This window comes from Phycodurus eques, chromosome 10, assembly GCF_024500275.1.
Source record: "Phycodurus eques isolate BA_2022a chromosome 10, UOR_Pequ_1.1, whole genome shotgun sequence".
Lineage (NCBI taxonomy): Eukaryota > Metazoa > Chordata > Actinopteri > Syngnathiformes > Syngnathidae > Phycodurus > Phycodurus eques.
Window position 1 is genome coordinate 6,772,019 of NC_084534.1, and position 21,533 is coordinate 6,793,551.

Consider the following 21,533-nt stretch of genomic DNA (forward strand, 5'->3'; position numbering starts at 1 on the left):
CAATTCTATTTATATAGACTAGGACCAAAAGATAAATGCTGAGAGCTAATACAGGCGAAATAAGCCTCAGCCAAATATTTTCCAGCATACTTTCATATTTAATCTAAAAGTAATATTTTCCTTCGATGATTGAGGAAAAATATTATTCAGTGCCTTTTATCTACCAATTATCTCCTGGGGACTAAGCCTCCCCTGTCCGTAAAACCCAGTGACACCCCTGGATGCAGTTATGAAGACAGCTCCATTCTCAATGGCAACAGCAATGTTGTTATTTGATGGAGGACGGGTGGGGTTCTCACGTAAGGTTTATTTGATAATTTAACAAGGTTCACTTTTGCTTTTTTTTCTTTCTATTATTGTGACTGCATGTGTGTGTGTGTGCAATATTTACATTGGTGGATGTATTTGTATGTACAGTATTTGCTTTTGTGTAACAATCAAGAAATGAAATAGTTTTTGGAGTAGTTATTACAGTACTGACTCACCCGGTGGGAAAAAATAACATCCACAAGATGTCACTGGTGCTTTAAAAAAACAAAAAAAAACTTTTCAGGCCCTGAAACGCCAATCCAACGCTCTCGAAATTCATTGCCTTTCCAATCTTACTGATGCTTTCTTGTTCCATTACATTTTAATGCCATTTTCTATAATTGAAACGTCCTTGATTATTAATTTTTTTTTAACAAGTATGGTATGACGCATGTACTTCAGACTTGTAGAACAGTGATTTACTGTAGATTCACCAGTTGAGCTGATGACAATTTCCTATAATGTATCTGAGTGAGATTTTAGAAAGGTCAGAATAATTACATTTAGTTTACCGTTAAAGAAAACTTGATATTGGACGAGACTCAACTTCTGATGCAAAACTGCTGATTGCAACATGAAACTTTATTTTCATAGAATGAATGCACAATTTCATACATACATGTACATACAGTATAGGGAAGGCCTAATGAGCCTGATTTTATAGACCTGGAATAAAGGGAGGCGGAATAGCGGTACTTAAATATATTTTTAAAAAGAGACGCAAATATCACACTGCTGAATATAATGGTTCTAACACATTAATTCCCACACTGACTGATGAGAACAAGCTACAGTAGATTGCTACAAAGTGTTCAAGTTTATGAATATACTATAGGTAAATCTTGCTTTAGAGCTAAATTCATAGCATTTTTCTTTCTCAACTCTTAAGAAAAATACATTTCAATTCCCAGTGCACAGACATTTGGTCTTTTCAGAAAACTGTATAGCTGTTTACATTAGAACATTAAATCCATAGGGTGCTACAGTTTGTACCAGAGTAGAAAATATTATCAACATACAGTATCAAACAGAAAAAAAAATACATTCAAATGAGTCCAAAGATCATACATGGCAACTAATACATCAAAAAAATTTGCTTAGTTCTGTCTACATCAAATTAATTACAATTTCATCTGATACTCACTCACATTTTCTGAGGTTTATGTTGCAGAATGTTGGTTAGACTTTTATTAACAAATATGAAATATATGTAATGGAACCAAATGTTTTTTTTTTTTTTCAGACATAACGAGTTGAAATGAAAATGAGAGATGATTAAACTCATGAACAAATTCTCTGGTGTGAGACCTGCTCACTCAGTCATTCAGAACAACAGCAGCCCGGTTCTGTTCATGCCATCAGCCACACTTTTTATGTTAACAAAAAAATCTAATCAAAAGCAGGGGGAGCGGGGGGGCTTATTACATGTGGTTAGTGTAAAAAAAATAAAATTAAAAAAATTAAAATCCTATTGTTAGTTCAGGAATAAAACATCATCTTGCAACTGCTCAGCACAATCCACATTATTTACAGACCCAGACAGGCTGATCATGACTGTCAACACTACAGCCTGTCATCTCTCGTGGTGACAAATCATAGGGAATTTAAGGCTTAAGATGTTCATAAAGTGCTCTGTATGACAGTCAGACCAAAGAAAAACAACAGGATCTCGTGTCATACAGTTCATGTGCTACTGCAATACAGTAGATCTCACAACAGACCTCGGGTTTGTTCCGAAACAAATCAAAGCATCCCATCAACCTGGAGAAGCAAAGTTCTATTTATCAGCCAGGCCCGAGACGAATCAAGAATCTATTGACATCGTTCCAAATTCCCCTAATTTTACTGACATTGCGAACTGCTTCACTTGATTCGAGGAAATTCGTAGAGGCTTAATATGAGCAGACCAGGTCATTAAAAAGCACTTTAAAGTCATCTAACCAACATTTACTTTTGCTCTGTTAGAAACATAGAGGCCCTCCCATCTGCTACTCCAGTAAATTCAGTTCACGGCCCATTTCGTGTATCAACGTGACAAATAAGAATGGCTGTAAAATTAACGACAACGATTGAGGTCTTTTTTTTATCGTCCATAAACACACATTCACTGGCATGTAGTATTAATACTTGTATAACACACATGGTTAATGAGCAATATATTATCTTTTCAATATAACTTTATATATCTGAGAAGATAAAAAATAGTGATTTAAACTTGTAAAAAAGTAGATCTTGGGAGACTTCTCTGTGGATTATGGAGGTGCTATTAAGTCGTACAGCTTGACCATATTCTTACTCATCAATACTCATCTCCTTAGGGAACGCCAGGTTCAAAGACATGGGACTTGACAAGTCTTTTCAAACTGTACAGCTACACTGTCGTTTGTTACAGTTGTTTTTCTGCTGAGGTTGCCATGTTTGTTTCCCCGTTGAAGCCACATTGTATCAAGTGGTCTACTTGGGGGTCAATGCTTGGTATGTTGCGTTTGGAGTGTGAGTCGCTGTGTGGTCCCGCTGCTTCAGACAAGGGTCCCTGGGTCTGCGTTGGGTTCCTTTGTGGCCCCTTCTGGTGTGTGGGGGTGAGGACTCTCCTGATAGAGCGACAGCTCCGTCGACCTGTTGGGGAAGCAACGCACATCAAAACTCCACAGACAGTAGGCGACAGACAGTAGATTTAATGGCTTATTACACCTGCCATATGTGGGTGTTTTGTTTTGTAATAGTATGGCTTCAATGAATACTTTTGTAAATAAATACAAGGCAGTGTAGGAGGCAAAAGCCCCCCAAAATACAATTCATGAATCAATTGAGCTCCTTTGCTGCACCTGAAACTTACTCCTTCATCTAACAAAGGCATTGCAGAAAATTCTCTGCATTGTTGCGATTCCTAATTCACCTACATGGGGCTTTTTTTTTTTTAACCCATCCTCTGTTATTCACTGAAATATACTCACCTATATTGCTTGGTTTCTTGCTCGGTCAATATGGGTCTAAGTAAGGAACAGACAAGCGTGGCAAGAGGGAGGGATTCAATGTGGACTTTAAAAAAAAAGACTATTTGTGAGGAGTATATCAATGGCGCCACTTTGCACAGCTTGCTCGCAACTACAGTACAGTATGGAAGAAACAAGTCCACAAATGCCACTATTGTGGGGGGAAAAAAGGACATTTTTGTTGCTGCTGACATGGCCAAAGGAGTGAAGTATCTTCGAAAGGACTGACAGAAACTTCTGGACCAAGTGGAAAAGCTGTTGCTCGTTTGGATAAATGAAGAACAGCTAGCGAGTGATAGCATTTCCGAGACTATCATTTACGAGAAGGCGAGGCACTTACATGCTGAGTTGTTGTCAAGAGAAGAAGCTGCAAGCCAAGATATCAAGGTAAAGTGGATTTCATTTTGTTATTCTTCATGATTGTAGCAACCTGGTTATTAAATGGGTTTTGTGATTTCTAACTGGCTGTGAACACACCAGAGGGACTCATGACGTGGCACTGGCTGTGTCCAAAATCGTTCACTCACTCACTACTCCCTACTCCCAATGTAGGGTTAAACTATAGAGTGGACTATCTAGTTAGCTCATTCATGACAGTTTTCAGACACAGTGACGTTTTTTGAAGGGGGGGGTTAAGAACATTTTATGGGGGGCTTAGCCAAAAAAAAAAGAAATCATTGGCCTAACCACAAACAGCCAAATCATTTTGAGGGGGCTCAAGAACAATTTAGGGGGGGATGAAGTCAGCCTAGTGACACCACTGGTTCAACGTGTGCAAACTTTGAATAAAATAGGGACTTTTGCCGAGGCTGGAACCAATTATTCATGTTTGCATTATTTCTTATGGGGAAATTCTGTTCAATTAACAAACTATTCCGTTGACAAAAACCCTGTTTTAATTAAGTTTGTAAACCCAGGTTCCACTGTCAGTTGAAGTGAGGGGAGGGGCTTCATTTCGTCAGGCATTAGCCCTAATTGGCAAGTAGAGCTTTGCTCCCATCTGGTGGCATCTATAAGCAAATAAGAACCTTTTTAGGGAGGGAGTCCATCACTTGCAGATTTTCGTTTTTTTTGCGGCAGGGCCCGGTTCCTATCACTGAGGATGAATAGTTTTTTTGCACAATGTGAGAGTAATGCAGCCACCATATGAGACAGATGCAAAACTGCAGCCTGAAAGTGCAAAGACAGCAATACTGACCTGCCATGCAGTGGGTGCCCATGGAAGCTGGCTGACTGGGGCATTTGAGGCCTGTGAAGGTTGGCTGCTTCACCTTGAAGAGACTGGGCCTGGAATGCCAGAGGGTGGGGGTGTGACAGCCGTGAAATCCCTCCTTCGTGGCTCTTAGCGGGATATCCGAGGGCGTTCCGAAGGTACCAGTCTCTCAGTCCCTCCAGAGCCAGGGCTTTGTGGAGGCTTCGTGTTGAGTCCTCTGGGGTCGGAAGGGAGAATTGCGGGGGTCTTCGACCGAAAGCAGGGCCAGAGAGTTCGGTCTGGTAGGGGAGCAGGTTGGGAATGGAGGACGTGGTGGTACCAGAGGCAGGAAGGTGCGACTCGGACTCTGAAAGCAGGATGGCATCCTGGGGGTGTTGCTGCAAAGGAATAAAGGGTCCACAAGATTTGGTTCTGGTGACCTTTACCCTGCGCATGTCAGCTTGAGGCCTTCGGCCAACCATTGGGCTATAAGGAGGTGCAGTGCTCGGAAGATGCACCTGGGAATGGGTGAAACCATTTGCATGGGGGGCAACTCCTCCAGTAGGGGAGCAATGAGAGACTAAGTCCTGCCAGATTCTGCCTGTGGACTGGAAGAGGTTGTGCTGCGCCTGCATCCTTTGCTGCTTCCCCCAGATATAGTCCATCAACAGCTCATTGTAGCTTACCCCAGCCCCTCGGCCCCCCATGGAAAGGCGCATTTTGGCCTGTTCCCCAGATCCGTCTACATGTTTCTCAGGGCTGCTCAGGTGAGTGTGTCGTAGTTTCCCATCTGTCAGGGTTTCCGAGCTCTTGTAGGGCCCTCCTTTTGGGTGCATCACGTTTCTGGGGACTGGATCGTCTGAAAGGCTGGACCGATCCAGCAGGGCCTCTGAGCTATTACTGCGTCTGGCTCTGGAGTTGTAAAGGCAGCTTCTACGGTCCGAGGAGGAGCCCTCCTTAGCGAGTGGTATCATATAGGGCACATCAAGACTGCCAGACCACTGCTTCAACCCATTGTTCCCTGACACATCAGACCTAAAATAATGAGGCAGAAATGGGGAAAAACAAAGTGGAATTAAAGCTGCAAGGTGCAACGAACAGGCCTAAGCACCCCTTTTTTTCATGGCGAATTCTCAAAATGTTCCAAATTCGACGCTACACTCTGCCAACATTAGAAAATGTAGCCAAATAAGCTTCCCAATTTAGGATAACTTGTTCAGATTGGGGCTCATCGGAGGAATTCTCCTTGCGTACAAGCCTGAAATAGTTGTTTCAAACGGGTGCTGCACCAAAATAGCCTAAAAGTGCATTTTTGGTTTCAGACTGATCTACTTTTTTCCACCAAAATCAAACTACCGAAATAAATGCCACATGCGTAACTTGTCACATGCTGACCACTGACGGCCGACGCGCGCAAGTGCGTAAGCATCACTGCAAAAAATGGCGAGTTTCAAGCATGTTACGTCCCCTTACAAGGGGGAATTTATTCAGCAGAGAACTAATAATAATCACACTAATCCCAAGAGGGCCTTTGTATCACCTTGTACTCGGGCCCTAAATATGACAAAAGGCTGACAAAGAGTCATTGTATTAATGCATTTAATAGAAATAACTCTCAGGAGCGAATCTTTCAAATAAGATTATTATATTTACATATCTACATCTACATTTACATCTGAATATGACTTGTGTGATGTAAAACCCATCACTTAACCCTGAGTTGTTAAATTTATAAGCACTTGCCCACAGGCTTCCTAAGAGACAAAAAAAGAGCTTTAAGCCCCCTGCTGGTAGCTAAATCCAATTCCTACTTAAATGAACCTGGATGAAAACATTACCTGACATGAACACTGATTGGTGCAGTTCGGGCCAGAAGTGGTGTAGCTGGAACACTTCTGCCTTCAACATTGGATGCACTTCTTGGTAAAGAGTGAGTTGGACTGTGAATGGTAAAATCAAAATAAGAGCTGTATTCTGAAGAACAGAAGACATGTAAACGAGAAAATACAGTACACTGTACTGTACTTATGCAAACACACATGAACCAGATGTTCTCAGTTGTCATGCAAAAGGTACCTGACAGAACTTGTAAGAGAATTGCGACGAGTCCTCATTTCGTAGTAAATCTCTACAGGAGAGAGTTTCCTACTGACCCTATGGTCAGGGCTGCCTACAGTTAGCCGAGGCTGGGACAGAGAGCGCTGATCTGCAGCCACACTGGGAGAGGACTCTTGGCAGAAATATTACAAAAAATGTAAAGGTAAGTAAGGTTACAAGCGGGTATTATACACTGCCATGGAAAAGTATTTGCCCCCTTCTCAAATTCTTTTTTTTTTTTTGCTGTTCCCCCACAATGGTTAAGCTCATCAAATAAATGTAACTATGAAACAAACATAACCCAAGTAAACATTTCAAAGTATTCAAACCCACCTGGTCCTGTGTGAAAAAGTAACTGCCCCCTAAACCTAATAACTCTTTGGGCCACCCTCAGCAGCAGTAACTGAAATTGTGTTTTCTGTAACTGGCAATGACGATCACTGTGAAAACATGTTGGCCCACTCTTTCTTGGAGAATTGTTTTAATTCAGCAACAATGCAGTTTTTATGAGCATGAAATTACTTTTTAAGGTCATGCTATAGCTTTTCAATTGAATTGAAGTTCAGACTTAGACTAGGCCACTCCAAAACCTTCATTTTGTATTTATTGTTTAGCCTTTCAGAAGTTGACTTGCTGGTGTGTTTTGTATCATTGTCCTGCTGCAGAACCCATATGTACTTTAGCTTGAGGTCACAAATTGATGGCTGAACATTCTCCTTCAGGATTTTCTGGTGAAAAGCAAAATTAATGGTTCCATCAATCACAGGCTCACACAAAGTGGTCCAGGTCCTGAAGTGATTAAGCAGCCCCAGACAATCACACTACCACCACCATGTTTGATGTTCTTTTTCTGAAATGCTGTGTTACATTTACGTCAGATGTAACGAGACACACACTTTCCCAAAAGTTCAACTTTCGTCTCATCAGTCCATTGAATATTCTCCCAAAAGTCTTGGGAATGTATTTTGTTTGTTTGTTTGATTGTTTGTTTTTGCAAGAGTAAGTAGAGCCTTTACCTTCTTTTTGGTCAGCCGTGGTTTTTGCCTTGGAACTTTTTTTTTTTCCCCAGTCTTTCCTTATTGTTGAGTCATGAACACTGACCTTAACCGAGGCAAGGGAGGCCTGCAGTTCTTCAGATGGAGCAAAAATACTTCTTCAAATAAGGCCCATATTCTACCAAACTAACTTTTATAGTATTTTGGATGTAATATTGGCTCTATGCTGCCTCAGTAAACGTGAAATATGAATTAAAATCAACCACACATTCCTGAGTTCCAGTTTTTTTTGCAGAGAGGCCTGAAATCAGGTCATTTGAATTTCTTGAGCTTATCTACGTCACTAGTGAAGATCTCCTTCCCTTTCCGCTCCTGAGCCAGTGCTGTCAACATTACAAACACGTGGGATCTCACAAGTGGGTCTTCTACACAGAGGCAACCAATCAGTGGAAAGTGGGTGGTCTTAGGCAAATATGGACAAAGCGAATACAAAATTGGATCAAACAGAAGTAGCTATCAGAGGGGCCTTTTCTGGAAACTCGTATGACAAAACCAAGGTGTTTTTTTTTTTTTTTTTTTAATGAAATGGACACTTTTATACTAAGTTCATGTTAGCGAGTCACTCTCTGGAGGTCTAAATAGACAAAATATTGGACCTTTAATAAACAAAATCATTTAAAATCTGCATTTTATGTTTACTTGGGTTATCTTTGTCTGATAGTTACATGTTTGTTTTACATTTTCTCTTAAACATTAAAGTGGGGAAACAAGGCAAAAAAAAAAAAGAAAGAATGTGAGAAGGGAGCAAATACTTTTTCACGGCACTGTAGGTATAGATTTGAATTGAAACCGCTATCCTGTTATATTTAATGTAAATGATATTTGTCTAAATTCACCATAGTGTAGTTAGTTACAAGAAAGTGAGACAATACCATTGTCATGTGATGTTGAATCTGACATGGAGCTTGTACTCTCTGACATAACACCATCCTCTGAAAGACAATATAAACAAAGATTCACGTTTTAAAAGCCTTACTGAAAGCATTACCTCAACCGGCTGACTTCGGCAGCGACCCACTCGCCCTCCAATCCCTAGCATTTTGCTTGCTAATGTGCAATTGTCTAGCAACAAAATGGATGAATTACACTGCCGGATGAACACCCAGCGCGACAAAGACAAAGGCCCGGTTGACACAAGACGTACCGGACAGTAGGGTTGGGCATCGAGAATCGATTGGAACCAGGACTAACGTTACAGTTCTCCCAGAATCGTTCAAATTAAAATATTTCGGTTCCCAGTTTCAATTGCCACAGTCCGCTGAGTGGCAAAAACCAACGAAGAAGAACGCGCACAAAGACATTCTTCTGCCCAATAGCGGCAGCGAACAAAAGTGTGTCTTAACTTTGTTCAAATAAATGTCCAGTCGCCCCAGTGCAACACTTGGAATAAGATTATATTGTGCAAAGGAGGCTTTCATGATGTGTAGACGTGCTCCCTCCCTCTCCGAGCCTCAGCCTACACAGCACGGAACTTCAGTGAAGTCAAATTGGGTGAGTGAAACAATAACATACGTATATGGCAACATTGATCATTGGTTGCACTTTTGCACTGATGGTTTTTGGCGTTTATTTTAGTCTTCAAACCAACGTAATAGCCGATGACAGAAAGAAAAAAAAAAGCTTAACATTGAGCTAAAACTTCAACAAAGGTCAAACTAGAAACTTGACATCACAATGAATTGGGAGAATATTCACATAAACACAAACCTTGTGCCTCATTGGTGAGTAGGCGAAGGAATCGTTTTATAGCATTTGATTCCATTCATTACTCTTTTTCTTGCCGTCTCGGTTAACTTTCGTTTTCAAAATTCACCGGTGTCATGTAAAGTAACTTTCGTGCCAAAATGCTGAGTTCCGGTGTGTACCCTTCAAAATAAAAGGCTACTAGCTTAAAACAGGGGGTCAAGTTCAAACTTGCACATATAAACCATTTGACATGATAAAACCGTCCCAAATAACTATTTTAACAATGCTATATTTAACTTTTCGCTGAACCGTTAATTAATCAATATTAATTCAATTGGGTTAGTTCCACACCCATTGCCTTTTAGGTCACAGGTTTGATATTGATACTGGTTATGAAGAACCCCGACTCAAATGTTCATTTTAGTCAATGCTGCGTGCTGCTACAAAAATGGATGTTCATAATTTGGACACCCTTTATTTAAACCATGCAAACTTTTTTTTTGACCCAGCCCCCTAAAAGAATCGGAATCGAGAATCGTTTGAAACTGGAATCGAAATGAGGAACCGGAATCGCTCAAATTCAAATGATGCCCAACCCTACTGGACAGTGGTATACAGCCAGATAGATTCTCAGTATATACAGCCTGGATTGCTTGAATGAGGCGACTGGTAAATCCAAAGGAGGATTTCTGGTCAGCAACTCATGGTGCTCCAATGTGGATGTAATCTCCCGCACATGTTCACCGTTATTAGAACAGCTCACTATTAAATGCAGGCCATTCTACTCCCTGGCAAAATTTCCATCCATCCTGCTTACAGCTGTGTACATTCCACCTGAAGCCAATGCTGCGGCTGCCTAAAAGGAGCTCCACGGTGTTATCAGTGAATGTGAAACACAACACCCGCAGGCCATTTCCATCGTGGAAGGAGATTTTAATAACTGTAGTCTGAAAAGAGTGCTACCTAAATATTATCAGCACGTCAGCTGCTGTACTCAGGACAACAAGACTTTGGATCACTGCTACTCCACCATAAATGGGGTGTACAGTTCTGTCCCGAGGCCTCATTTTAGGAAATCAGACCATTCTTCTGTACTGTTGCCGGCTGTCTACAAGCAGGAGGCAAAATGTTTAATACCACTTTGAGGACTGGACAGTGCAGGTCAGTGGAGGACACACTCAAACTTCAGGGATCCTTTGCTTTGAAGCAGTGGACTGGACAGTGTTTAGAAACCCTACAAATGTGAGTGAGTACACTGATAACTACTGACTACGTTAAAACTTGCTTGTAGCCTTAACATCTATAATAACAAAGTGTTTTGACAACCTGGTTAAGTTTTACATCAGTAAGAACATCCATCCATCCATCCATCCATCCATTTTCTGAGCCGCTTATCCTCACTAGGGTCGCAGGGGTGCTGGAGCCTATCCCAGCTGTCATCGGGCAGGAGGCGGGGTACACCCTGAACTGGTTGCCAGCCAATCGCAGGGCACATACAAACAGACAACCATTCTCACTCACATGCACACCTATGGGCAATTTAGAGTCTCCAATTTATGCATGTTTTTTGGGATGTGGGAGGAAACCCACGCAGGCACGGGGAGAACATGCAAACTCCACACAGTCGGGGCCGGGGATTGAACCCGGGTCCTCAGAACTGTGAGGCTGACGCGCTAACCAGTCGGCCACCGTGCCGCCCAGTAAGAACATATCGGTCAATATTGACCCAGTTCACTCGGTCTAACAGCTCTGGATGATGCTGTATCATTGGCTCTGCATACTGTGCTGAAACATCTTGAGTGTAAGAACACATTTGTCAGAATGTTGTTTAGTGATTAGAGCAATGCTTTCAACACAATTATTGCATCTAGACTTGTGTCTAAGTTGAAGGACCTTGGCCTCTGCAATTCCATCTGCATGTGGCTTGATGAATTTCTGACAGGAAGACAGCAGACAGTACAGAGTTAGGAACATCCACTCATCTACCACAGTTCTGAACATTGGTGCTCCTCAAGGCTGCTGCCTTAAGGCCTCTTTATACTCCCGCGCTCGCGAGGGCGACAGCGCCCGCATTGCATGTGACTGACGCATTGCGCGTGACTGACGCATTGGGCTGTGTGGCCCCTAAGACACTTGACGCGCACACGGCACAAATTGTCGCCACGCGCAGAATGCCGCGGAGATCATCTCTCGTGATTGGTGCGTTTTAGTCACATGCTGTGATGACGTACTCAGCTTTCCCCTTGGTTCCTCAATACTGCCATCTTGGCTGATATTGGCTGTGCGAGGAGGTGCGCAAATATGTGCTCAGACTTTATGATGCTAGCACTAAAAATTACAAAGATGCACAAATGTCAGCGAACGCCTGGTGTGAAATTTACACGGCAGTAGGTTAAGAGGTGTTGGAGTGCAAGCGAATGTGGAAACTCATGAGGGACGGCTACCGGAATTGGCCATAAAATGCAGAGGAAATTCCTAGCCAATACCAGCCGTAGTGACATCCCGACTCGGAGGAGAACTGAAGCACACTTTCAAAACAGCGCGTGTGGGTTGCGCTCGAGTATAAAGGCGAACTGCGCGCAGGATAGCCGCAGTGACGTCTGTAGTCGCCCCCGCGTGACTATAGTCGCCCCCGCGCAACTATAAAGAAGCCTTTAGCAGACACTGGCCATCCAGCACATAAACATTTAGGTACTTACCATTGGGAAAGCGCTTCCAAAGCATCAGGGCTCAGACCACTCACCTCAGGGATAATGTCTATCTCCAAGCAGTTAGGATTTTAAATAGTAGACCTAACATTTTAACATGACATAATTATGTACAGGGTGTGTGTGTTTTTGTTTTATTGGTGCTGTTTTATGTATTTAGTTGGTTGTCAATGTTGGAGTTAGACGTACAGTATCTCAAGTGTTTTATTTGTTAGTTTGCTATCTGCGTTACAGCTGAGAGAGTGCCAGAGCACAACATATTTCATTTGATCGGAATGTACATTGTACTTTTATATGAATATGACAATAAACTTGAACTACTAACTGGAATTCAATTTACATTGTACAAATTAAGTATTTATTGTATTTCATTTCAAGAACTTTGGTAATGGTGTCCATTACCTGTGTGACAGCCCCGATGAACTGTCCTCTTGCTATTTGGGAAGTTTCTGTCTGACTCTGTATGTCTGTACAGGGCACCAGTAAAGATAGCTTTCATCTGCTTTCTTTGGGCAGCTTCATCCTGCACATCCAGGCACAGTCAGATGTGTTAGACCACAGTGTAAATGGCAATATTTAAGATGTTGACTTACTTCTACCCTGCAGTTGGGAGGCATGCCAGCTCTGCGCTGAACAGCTGGGGGTTTCTCCCCTGTCTCCAGGGGGAAAGCTTGTGGCAACTTCCCAGTCAGCTCCTGCAGAAGAAATCAATTAGCTGAAATCCCTCTTGCTGGCCTAAAAGGTTCAAGGATTTTATAAAAGCACACCACTTAAGAGATTACTTTAAGTTGCTATAAAACTATCCTTTAAATGCTTCACTTCTCTGAATAGTTATGGCAGAACTAATGTTTTTGCCATAAATTACATCTACGACAGCACAAGTGAGCAATGCAGAAACTTCTAATTAACTATACTGGGAACACGAAAGAATCTAAAAATATAGTGTGTGTTCACAAAGGGTGACTCACTAAAAACACATGGATGTGTTAAATAGCTGTGAATGAACAGCTGAGGCAGCTGTGGCAGGCATTATTATGAGGAGACAGCTGTCGATGGAATATTGACATCCCCACTTTATAATTTGAAGGACAAAAACGTTCGTCAGTGCATTTTAGCTCAATGCACGTGTGCTTTCAATGTGATGGTACATCACTCTGGATTGTTAAATCATCAGTATCTGATCAAACAATAATGAACAGGCTCATCAATGCGTGGCATCCCATGTCGCATTTCCTGTCACTTTGTTTTTTACTTAGAGCAAATGATTTAAAAAATATACTGTATATGTTTATATATCCATCCATCCATTTTCTGAGCCGCTTCTCCTCACTAGGGTCGCGGGCGTGCTGGAGCCTATCCCAGCTATCATCGGGCAGGAGGCGGGGTACACCCTGAACTGGTTGCCAGCCAATCGCAGGGCACATCGAAACAAACAACCAGTCGCACTCACAGTCACACCTATGGGCAATTTAAAGTCTCCAATTAATGCATGTTTTTGGGATGTGTGCAAATGGTTGTTTGTTTAAATGTGCCCTGCGATTGGCTGGCAACCGGTTCAGGGTGTACCCCGCCTCATGCCCGATGATAGCTGGATAGGCTCCAGCACGCCTGCAACCCTAGTGAGGGGAAGCGGCTCAGAAAATTGATGGAGAGAAAGAGAGATAGAGATAGATAGAGAGAGAGAGAGAGTGTGTGTAGAGAGAGATAGACAGATATTTAATTATTATTATTATTTCTCTAAATAAATCTAATCGTTATTTTACCAGATGTCATTTATATTTCTGTCCTGGGAGAGAAAAAAACTACTGTACAAATACGCAGAATATTATCCCAAACAAAAATGTAGAGAACAAACTACATATTTAAACTGGAATAAAGATTAAAATATATACAGATAAAGATAAAGAAGAATAAAGTGAATCCAAATTTATATATTTTTTTTTTTTTTTTTTAACGTTTCAGAAATCATTCCATGCATAAATGCAAAAAAAAGGCATCCATAAATCCATTTTCTGAGCCGCTTCTCCTCACAAGGGTCGTGGGAGTGCTGGAGCCTATCCCAGCTATCATCGGGCAGGAGGCGGGGTACACCCTGAACTGGTTGCCAGCCAATCGCAGGGCACACATAAACAAACAACCATTTGCACTCACATTCGCACCTACGGGCAATTTAGAGTTGTCAATTAACCTACCATGCATGTTTTTGGGATGTGGGAGGAAACCAAACCAAAACCCATGCAGGCACGGGGAGAACATGTAAACTCCACACAGGCGGGGCCCGAGATTGAAGCCTGGTCCTCAGAACTGTGAGGCAGACGCTCTAACCAGTCGTTCACCATGGCGCGCAAAAAAAAAAAAAGTCAGATTTAAAAAATAAAAAAAATTAAAAAACTTGCTTGATATGCAAGAACGGTATCATGGTGAAGTGACAACAGGCTGTATATGGGCCGAGGCTGTTTGCAAGTCAAATAAAAACTACAGTCTTCTATACAGTGATATCCAGTAAAAAATGTTGACAGTCACAATTTTTGTGTGGTAATACACTGATTCAATATACTGGTATCAATTGTAGGCTTAAGTCTTATCTTTGAAAGCATCGAAAATTACATGCATCGATTAATTTTAGTCATTATTGTACTAAGAGGACTGTGTCTGAAAACTAAAGTATTCTAACTTTATGTGCAACAGTGTACAATATCAATCAATAAATGTCAATAGACAAAGGTAGTACTCACTCCTTCTTGAAAACAAACAAGTTTGAGCTCCTCGACGCGGGAGTTAAGCAGAGCCTCCAAAGCCTGCTTCCTCTCTTGCAAAGCTGCAACCCGCTCAGCCTGCAGCTTGCCGTCGTGGCACACTTGAACATCTACACAACACATTACACACAAGCAAGCTAGAGAAAATCGCAATGATGTGTTAAGGCCTCTTTATACTCCCGCGCTCGTGCGTCCGACAACACCCGCAGTGCATCACGTGACCGACGAATTGGCCCGCGCAGCCCCTCTGCGTCGCTTGACGTGCACACGGCAAAAATTGTTGCTGCGCGTAGAATGCCACAGAGATCATCTCTCGTGATTGGTCCGTTTTAGTCACATGCTGTGATGATGTAATCAGCGTTCTTCCCAGTTCCACATAGCACGTATCATCACTAAACGTATCATCTAGTCATCTAGGTCCATTTGTTCTAGCAGACTCTGTTCCACGGTCCCCATTGTTGTTTCTTTGTTCCTTGTAATGGAAAGGAAAGTAAAAACGGCTACCGGAAATGGCCATAAAGTGCAGAAGAAACCACCCTGTGGCGTCCGAGCCAACACCAGCCGTGGCAACCCCCCCCCTCCGGCATGGAGGAGAACTGGAGCACACTTTCAAAACAGTGCATGTGGGTTGCACCTGAGTATAAAGGCAAACTTCGTGCGGGATAGCTGCAGTAACATCAGCGCGGTATAAAGAAGCCTTTAGTGCTCACTGTAACTTTTTTCTAAAATTTACAGCCATGTATTGGCTGTAAATTTTGGGGTGTGGGTGTGTTGATTTTCACACTTCCACAATAGGTGTGTATTGGTGGTGTCTGCTCCCAGTCTCACACACACAGACACGCACGCACACACACACACAAAATCACACACAGTGCTCTGATAAGATTATCTGACAGCTGTGGTGTCAATATGTGAACAAAAGGCCTTCACACATGCAGATGTTGTTCCAGTTGGTCGTTCCACTGAGACAAACACTATTGTTTTCATTTGGTTAGACTGTTAGAAAAAACACATGCTGAAAATTCCTCCAGGCCATAGTAGACTTGCCTAGACATGAAGGTGTGTGCATTTACACCAGTCTGCGGGACTCTTTGCAAGTCATTACTCACCTGGAGCTCCCACCAAACCCATGGATGTAATCAGATGGCCTTTGACCTCCATGTGGTTTAATTGTGGGGTCTTGACGATTCACACTCCCAGCCACACCCTCACCTAATGAACAGAAATTTGGGTTTAAATTCAAAATGCAGCTGAAGCCCAGATGCATAGCAATGTATTGCCCGCTGACCTTGTTGTGTCAGCCATGTGCGTTTCCTGGTGTTGAGTCAGTGGTCAGCAGGGGATGACTTTGTGTGTCCCCTCGTTCAGCATAGCATCAGGAGACAGCAATTCTGCTTAGGAGGAGCTTACTACGGAACCCTTCAAAAGACAATATGATATTTCAGATGTGTAACAAAATAGTGTTGATTGTATTTTAAATCAAGCTACTGTGACTGCATCAATATTTGTACCACTTGTACAAACATACATAAAAATAGGATCACTTTAAAAATGAAAGCAAATGCATCACTGTATAATCATATAAAATCAATATAATCATAATCAATAGCAGTTATTGAAAAAAGTATCAGCAAATACACTCAGTTGACACTTCAATAGGTACACCTGCACATTCTGTTGAGATCAATGCAAGAGTTCAATTAACAAAACATTCTGCTTTTACAAAGATGCCAGTTTTGACTGATACTGATACAGTAATAATTTAACAATATGGTTAGTATTGTAGCGGCACCGTGGACGACTGGTTAGCACATCTGCTTCACCGTTCTGAGGACCCGGGTTCAAATCCGACCTCACCTGTGTGGAGTTTGCATGTTCTCCCCGTGTGTGGGTGGGTTTTCTCCGGGTACGCCGGTTTTTACCCACATCCCCAAAACATGCATGGTAGGTTCATTGAAGACTCTAAATTGCCCGCAAGTGTGAATGTGAGTGTGAATGGTTGTTTTTTTATATGTGCCCTGCGATTGGCTAGCAACCAGTTCAGGGTGTGCTCCACCGCTCGTCCGAAGATAGCTGGGACAGGCTCCAGCACGCCCTCGACCCTAGTGAGGATAAGCAGTACGGAGAATGGATGGAGGGATGGTTAGTATTGAAGTAATAGTATTTGATGGCATGAAACTCCTCGGTAACAAAGGCAGGATACATTTTTTTAAATCCACTATACTTTCAGGATTAAATAATTGTTAGAACCCAATAGTACAAGGTCCATCCAATCGTCAATCCATTTTCTATAGCGCTTGTCCTCATAAGGGTCGTAGGTAACTGGAGCCTAACCCAGGTGACTTCGGGCGACAGCTGGGATAAAGCCTGTACTGGTCGTCAGTCAATCACAGGGCACATATAGACAAACACAATTCACACTAACATTCACACATTTAGAGCAAGAGTCACCAATCTTTTGGAAACTGAGAGATACTTCTTGGGTAATGATTAATGCAAAGGGCAACCAGTTTGACAGACACGTTTGCATAAATGACATACCTTTAACCTTAATTATATATTATTATTAACTACTAATATTCATCTATGTGAAGACAATAACCCTATTAATGATTTATCACAATAATAGTCAACAATTATTTAACGAAGTAGGAAACAAATCAACATTAATAATATCCAACACTTTATTTCTATAAATTTCTGCAAGAATTGACATTTTCCTTGCAAATCACAATGTTCCATCAATGGTAAACTATTTTTAGACCAGCCATGTTGAAAAATCATATGGTCCTTGGGGGCTACCTGGTGGCCTCAGATTTATAGTCTTTAATTGACCTAAAAGTGTGTCTTGAGTGGTGGGAAATAGCTGTAGATCCTTAGAAAAACCACACAAGGACCAGGAGAACTTGAAAACTTCACACAAAGATGTTCTAGGTTCGAACCCGATCTCCTAACTGTGAGGCAGACGTTCCAATCACTGCCGTGCTACCCCTTGCAAGAATATACTGTATAAAAATGAATCCTGAACCTCTGTTTTATCCTTAATAAATAATTTTTAAAAAGTTTACAAAGTTCTTGTGCCTCAAGGCAAAGTGTGAAAGTAGGAGTCTAAAATTACCTCGGTGAATTAATTAACAACCTATTAATTTGCAAAGAAGAGGTGAGAACAGGCAAGCAATATTAATGTATTCAGACAAATCCCATTCTGTGCAAAAATAGTAAATTAACTTTTCATTTAAAACGTGGTTATTAACAAGTCACAAATTGAATAGTCAGATGTTCACATTTCTTCACATTGCAGAGGTTCAGTACCATCAAAGCCTTAAAGACACGACATTCCAAAATAGTCTCAGTGCTTTTTCTGCCAAAATTCTCTCACTAAACAATACTCACAAATCACGACCAGGAACAAGCATCTTGCTGTCTTGCTCGCCAGCCAACTAAATCATTACATGACTCTATTGAGTGCGCAAATCTGGATGGCAATCCTTGAGGGCTGAATCAAAAGCAGCCTCCCAAAAGGTTGCTTCTGCCAGCATCCCAACTGTTGAGGAGAAATGTTTGTCTTTCTGTCTCGTGAAAGGAGCGTCCATCTGCAAACTAGACTAGCCTTTTGGGTCAAACAAAAAGATCTAATGTTCTGTTTTCCTGGTTCAAACAACAATGATTGAAACGCGCTTTTTGTGCATACATAGTTGAAATACATCCACTAAGTTTGCACTCGCTCCTTCCTGTCTTGAACTACTAAACTGTTGTGTGCTCTTGTCTTGTATATGTGAAAACAAACAGCATACTTGGCCTCATATTGACAGACAAATTGCCTCTTACACGAACAAATCGCAGTGTTACAACCACTACACAGACTAAAGAGGACATGAGACCTGTTACACTGAACCAGAAAAGTGAACAGATATTAGTTATTCTTATACAATGCCACCAGTGAGAGTACAGTGTTTGGTCATGTCTGGGCTCTAGTAAGCTCCACAGCTAAGGAATAAACTCACTGAAGATACATAATGAGCCATTTGATAATGATATTCTTTTGGATGGTTGCCAAATGGTGTTGACATGACTTAAACAATTGCTTAGTCTGGAAAACAAAACATTTGCCTGGAAAATTTAAGATAACTGGCTGTCTGCAAGGGGGGGTCTTCCAGCAAGTAGTTTACGTGTAAACGTGGAGGAAGTTGACCTTGAGATGAGGGAAAGCTGGTTCAATTTGTTCCAAAGACCCGCGAAAGAGGAATTCTGACTCAGTTACTGCCCACTAGCAGGTTAGGTCTACTCAGTCCTGACTTTCTACGTGTCTCCTCCCACCTGAAGCAAACACGGCTTGTCTGTTTCTGCGGAATCACATCAACATTGAGGCACAAGTAAATCTAAAGTGAAAATTATATGCTGGTCATCTAAGACCAATTTCTGCTCCAAAACTATTGCTTTTCATAGACTTAGTCAACACGCCGGATTTACGCTGACGTCGTTGCAAATTTTGTGTAAATTTAGTTCATATCGCACAGCACTACCTAGGGCAATTATAGGTGTTGCTCTGCTATGTACCGTACATACAGGGGAACCTCGATAAAAGGGACTATTAGGGGCGGAGGGTTGTCCAATATAGCCGATTGTCCGTTATACATTGACGCAGTTTTTGAGAGGCCATATGCACCCATATTACTGTAAAGTACAAAATTATTGTTTTGTAGGTTTTATTCGTGGCCGAAAACGCCCAGTGCAGTAATACATTTTAAAAAATAAATAAAGATAAAAAAGGTTGAAAATGTCTGAAAGTTTCACATTTTATCCAACCAAACTTACCACACCGGTGTGCTTGGTCATGCCGTCATTGTTGACGTTAAGTATGCATTTAGTATGCCTGCCACGTGGGCACGCAAGGATCTAGTATTATTGTATATCTGTGACCCAGAAAGACATCAGTCCCATTCTCTGCCTGCATTGCGCCACAGTGCTATTAAACAACAGTGGCCAATCCTGGAACTAACAGATTTTGTCAAGGGCATTTTAAGTGACAAATGGAAACTGTTTTTGGACACATTGTTCAGTCCCGACGGTCCGTTTTATCCGATATCTGTTATATTAGGGTCTGTTTTAGAGGTTCCAATGTATAGTGATTTAAAGGAAGAGTGTGTCACTTTCAAAGAATGAACATGACCTTTCTTTTTTTTTTCAACACTTAATTATTTAGTGCCCTTCAAGGAGGGTTTGCTTCTTCATAAGGCACACATCAAATATGTCACATAATCCAGTTACTTGAACCCCATAAGTTTTTTGTTGCTTATCTCTTGATCTATCAAGCCCCAAAAGACCAGGAACACCGAATCTACAGAAAGGTTCTCAGTACAGCTCAACAACATTACAAATCCATTCTATACACTAATTAAGCCCTAATTGCTGAAACAGTGCTTGTCCTTGAAGGAAAAATAGTTGTAAAACATCAAATGTATTGTAATGACCGTAAGTCACCTCGTAAAATGACTCTTCCTAATTGCATTGGGTCACCAAAAAGTAGAAGGGAGGGAACGCAAAGGAAAGAACCATTAAAAGACATGACATGAGACACAAATGTGTTAAGTTGTACAAAACTTAACTCCGATGACGTGAGGACATTGTGTAAAAGATACATAAAAAAATAATACAGTGATTTGCAAATCCTTTTCAACCTGTACTGAACTGAACACAAGATTTTTCAAACTGATGAATGTTATTGTTTTGGTTGTTTTTTTTAAAAAATATTCTCTCATTTGGAATTGGATTCAGCCATCCTGAATGTTCCAAAAAAGCATGGGAAAGTTGAGGAATGCTTAAAAAAAAGCATCCCAAATGCCTCAGCCGTTCACAAGCAGGGATGGGGCAAGGTTTACCACTTTGTGAGCAACTGTGTGAGCAAATAGTCCAACAGTTTAAGAACAAAGTTTCTCAATGTACAGTTTAGGGTTTTCATCATCTACGGTCCATAATATCATCAAAAGATTCAGTCTGGAGAAATCTCTACATGTAAGCGGCAAGGCCAAAAACCTACATTGAATATCAGTGAACTTCGATCCCTTAGGCGGCACTGCATTAAAAACTGGAATCAATGTGTAAAGGATATTGCAACATGGGCTCAGGAACACTTCATTGTCAGTTAACACATTTCGTCGCGACATCTCTACATGCAAGTTAAACTTCCACCATGCATCCCCCTCTTCCCCTTGTCCATTCTGTCCCTCTGTCTGACCCCTAAAACCCTTTTCTGTGCACCTGCATTTTCAATAACCACCAGAAATAATTCCATCCATCCATTTTCTGAGCCGCTTCTCCTCACTAGGGTCGCGGGGGTGCTGGAGCCTATCCCAGCTGTCATCGGGCAGGAGGCGGGGTACACCCTGAACTGGTTGCCAGCCAATCGCAGGGCACATACAAACAAACAACCATTCGCACTCACATTCACACCTACGGGCAATTTAGAGTCTCCAATGAATGCATGTTTTTGGGATGTGGGAGGAAACCGGAGTGCCCGGAGAAAACCCACGCAGGCACGGGGAGAACATGCAAACTTTTGGAAATCATGGATGTCGTGTCCTCTGGGCCAAAGAAGAAAAGGACCATCGGACATTTATCAGCGCCAAGTTCAAAAGCCAGCATCTGTGATGGTATGGGGCTGTGTTAGTGCTCATGGCATGGGTTACTTGCACATCTGTGAAAGCACCATTAATGCTGAAAGGTACATACAGATTTTG

General features: G+C 41.8%; 1 protein-coding gene across 3 annotated transcripts in view; it reads right to left on the bottom strand.

Annotated features, from left to right (window-relative positions):
• Window positions 1-873: 873 nt before the first annotated feature.
• ccdc120b (coiled-coil domain containing 120b) overlaps window positions 874-21,533 on the bottom strand; it is a 30,469-nt gene continuing 9,809 nt past the window's right edge. Inside the window, exons 2-12 of one of the 3 annotated variants that reach the window (XM_061687763.1) lie at window positions 16,085-16,215; window positions 15,906-16,008; window positions 14,776-14,906; window positions 12,634-12,735; window positions 12,443-12,563; window positions 11,226-11,267; window positions 8,519-8,578; window positions 6,571-6,724; window positions 6,333-6,434; window positions 4,501-5,529; window positions 874-2,925 (exon numbers count right to left, since the gene is read on the bottom strand). In XM_061687763.1, coding sequence (XP_061543747.1) covers window positions 2,829-2,925; window positions 4,501-5,529; window positions 6,333-6,434; window positions 6,571-6,724; window positions 8,519-8,578; window positions 11,226-11,267; window positions 12,443-12,563; window positions 12,634-12,735; window positions 14,776-14,906; window positions 15,906-15,957 — 1,890 coding nt within the window. In that variant the 5' untranslated portion in view covers window positions 15,958-16,008; window positions 16,085-16,215 and the 3' untranslated portion in view covers window positions 874-2,828. Of the gene's footprint in view, window positions 2,926-4,500; window positions 5,530-6,332; window positions 6,435-6,570; window positions 6,725-8,518; window positions 8,579-11,225; window positions 12,564-12,633; window positions 12,736-14,775; window positions 14,907-15,905; window positions 16,009-16,084; window positions 16,216-21,533 lie in introns of those variants that run through there. The other 2 variants (XM_061687764.1, XM_061687765.1) reach the window with 2 other exon arrangements.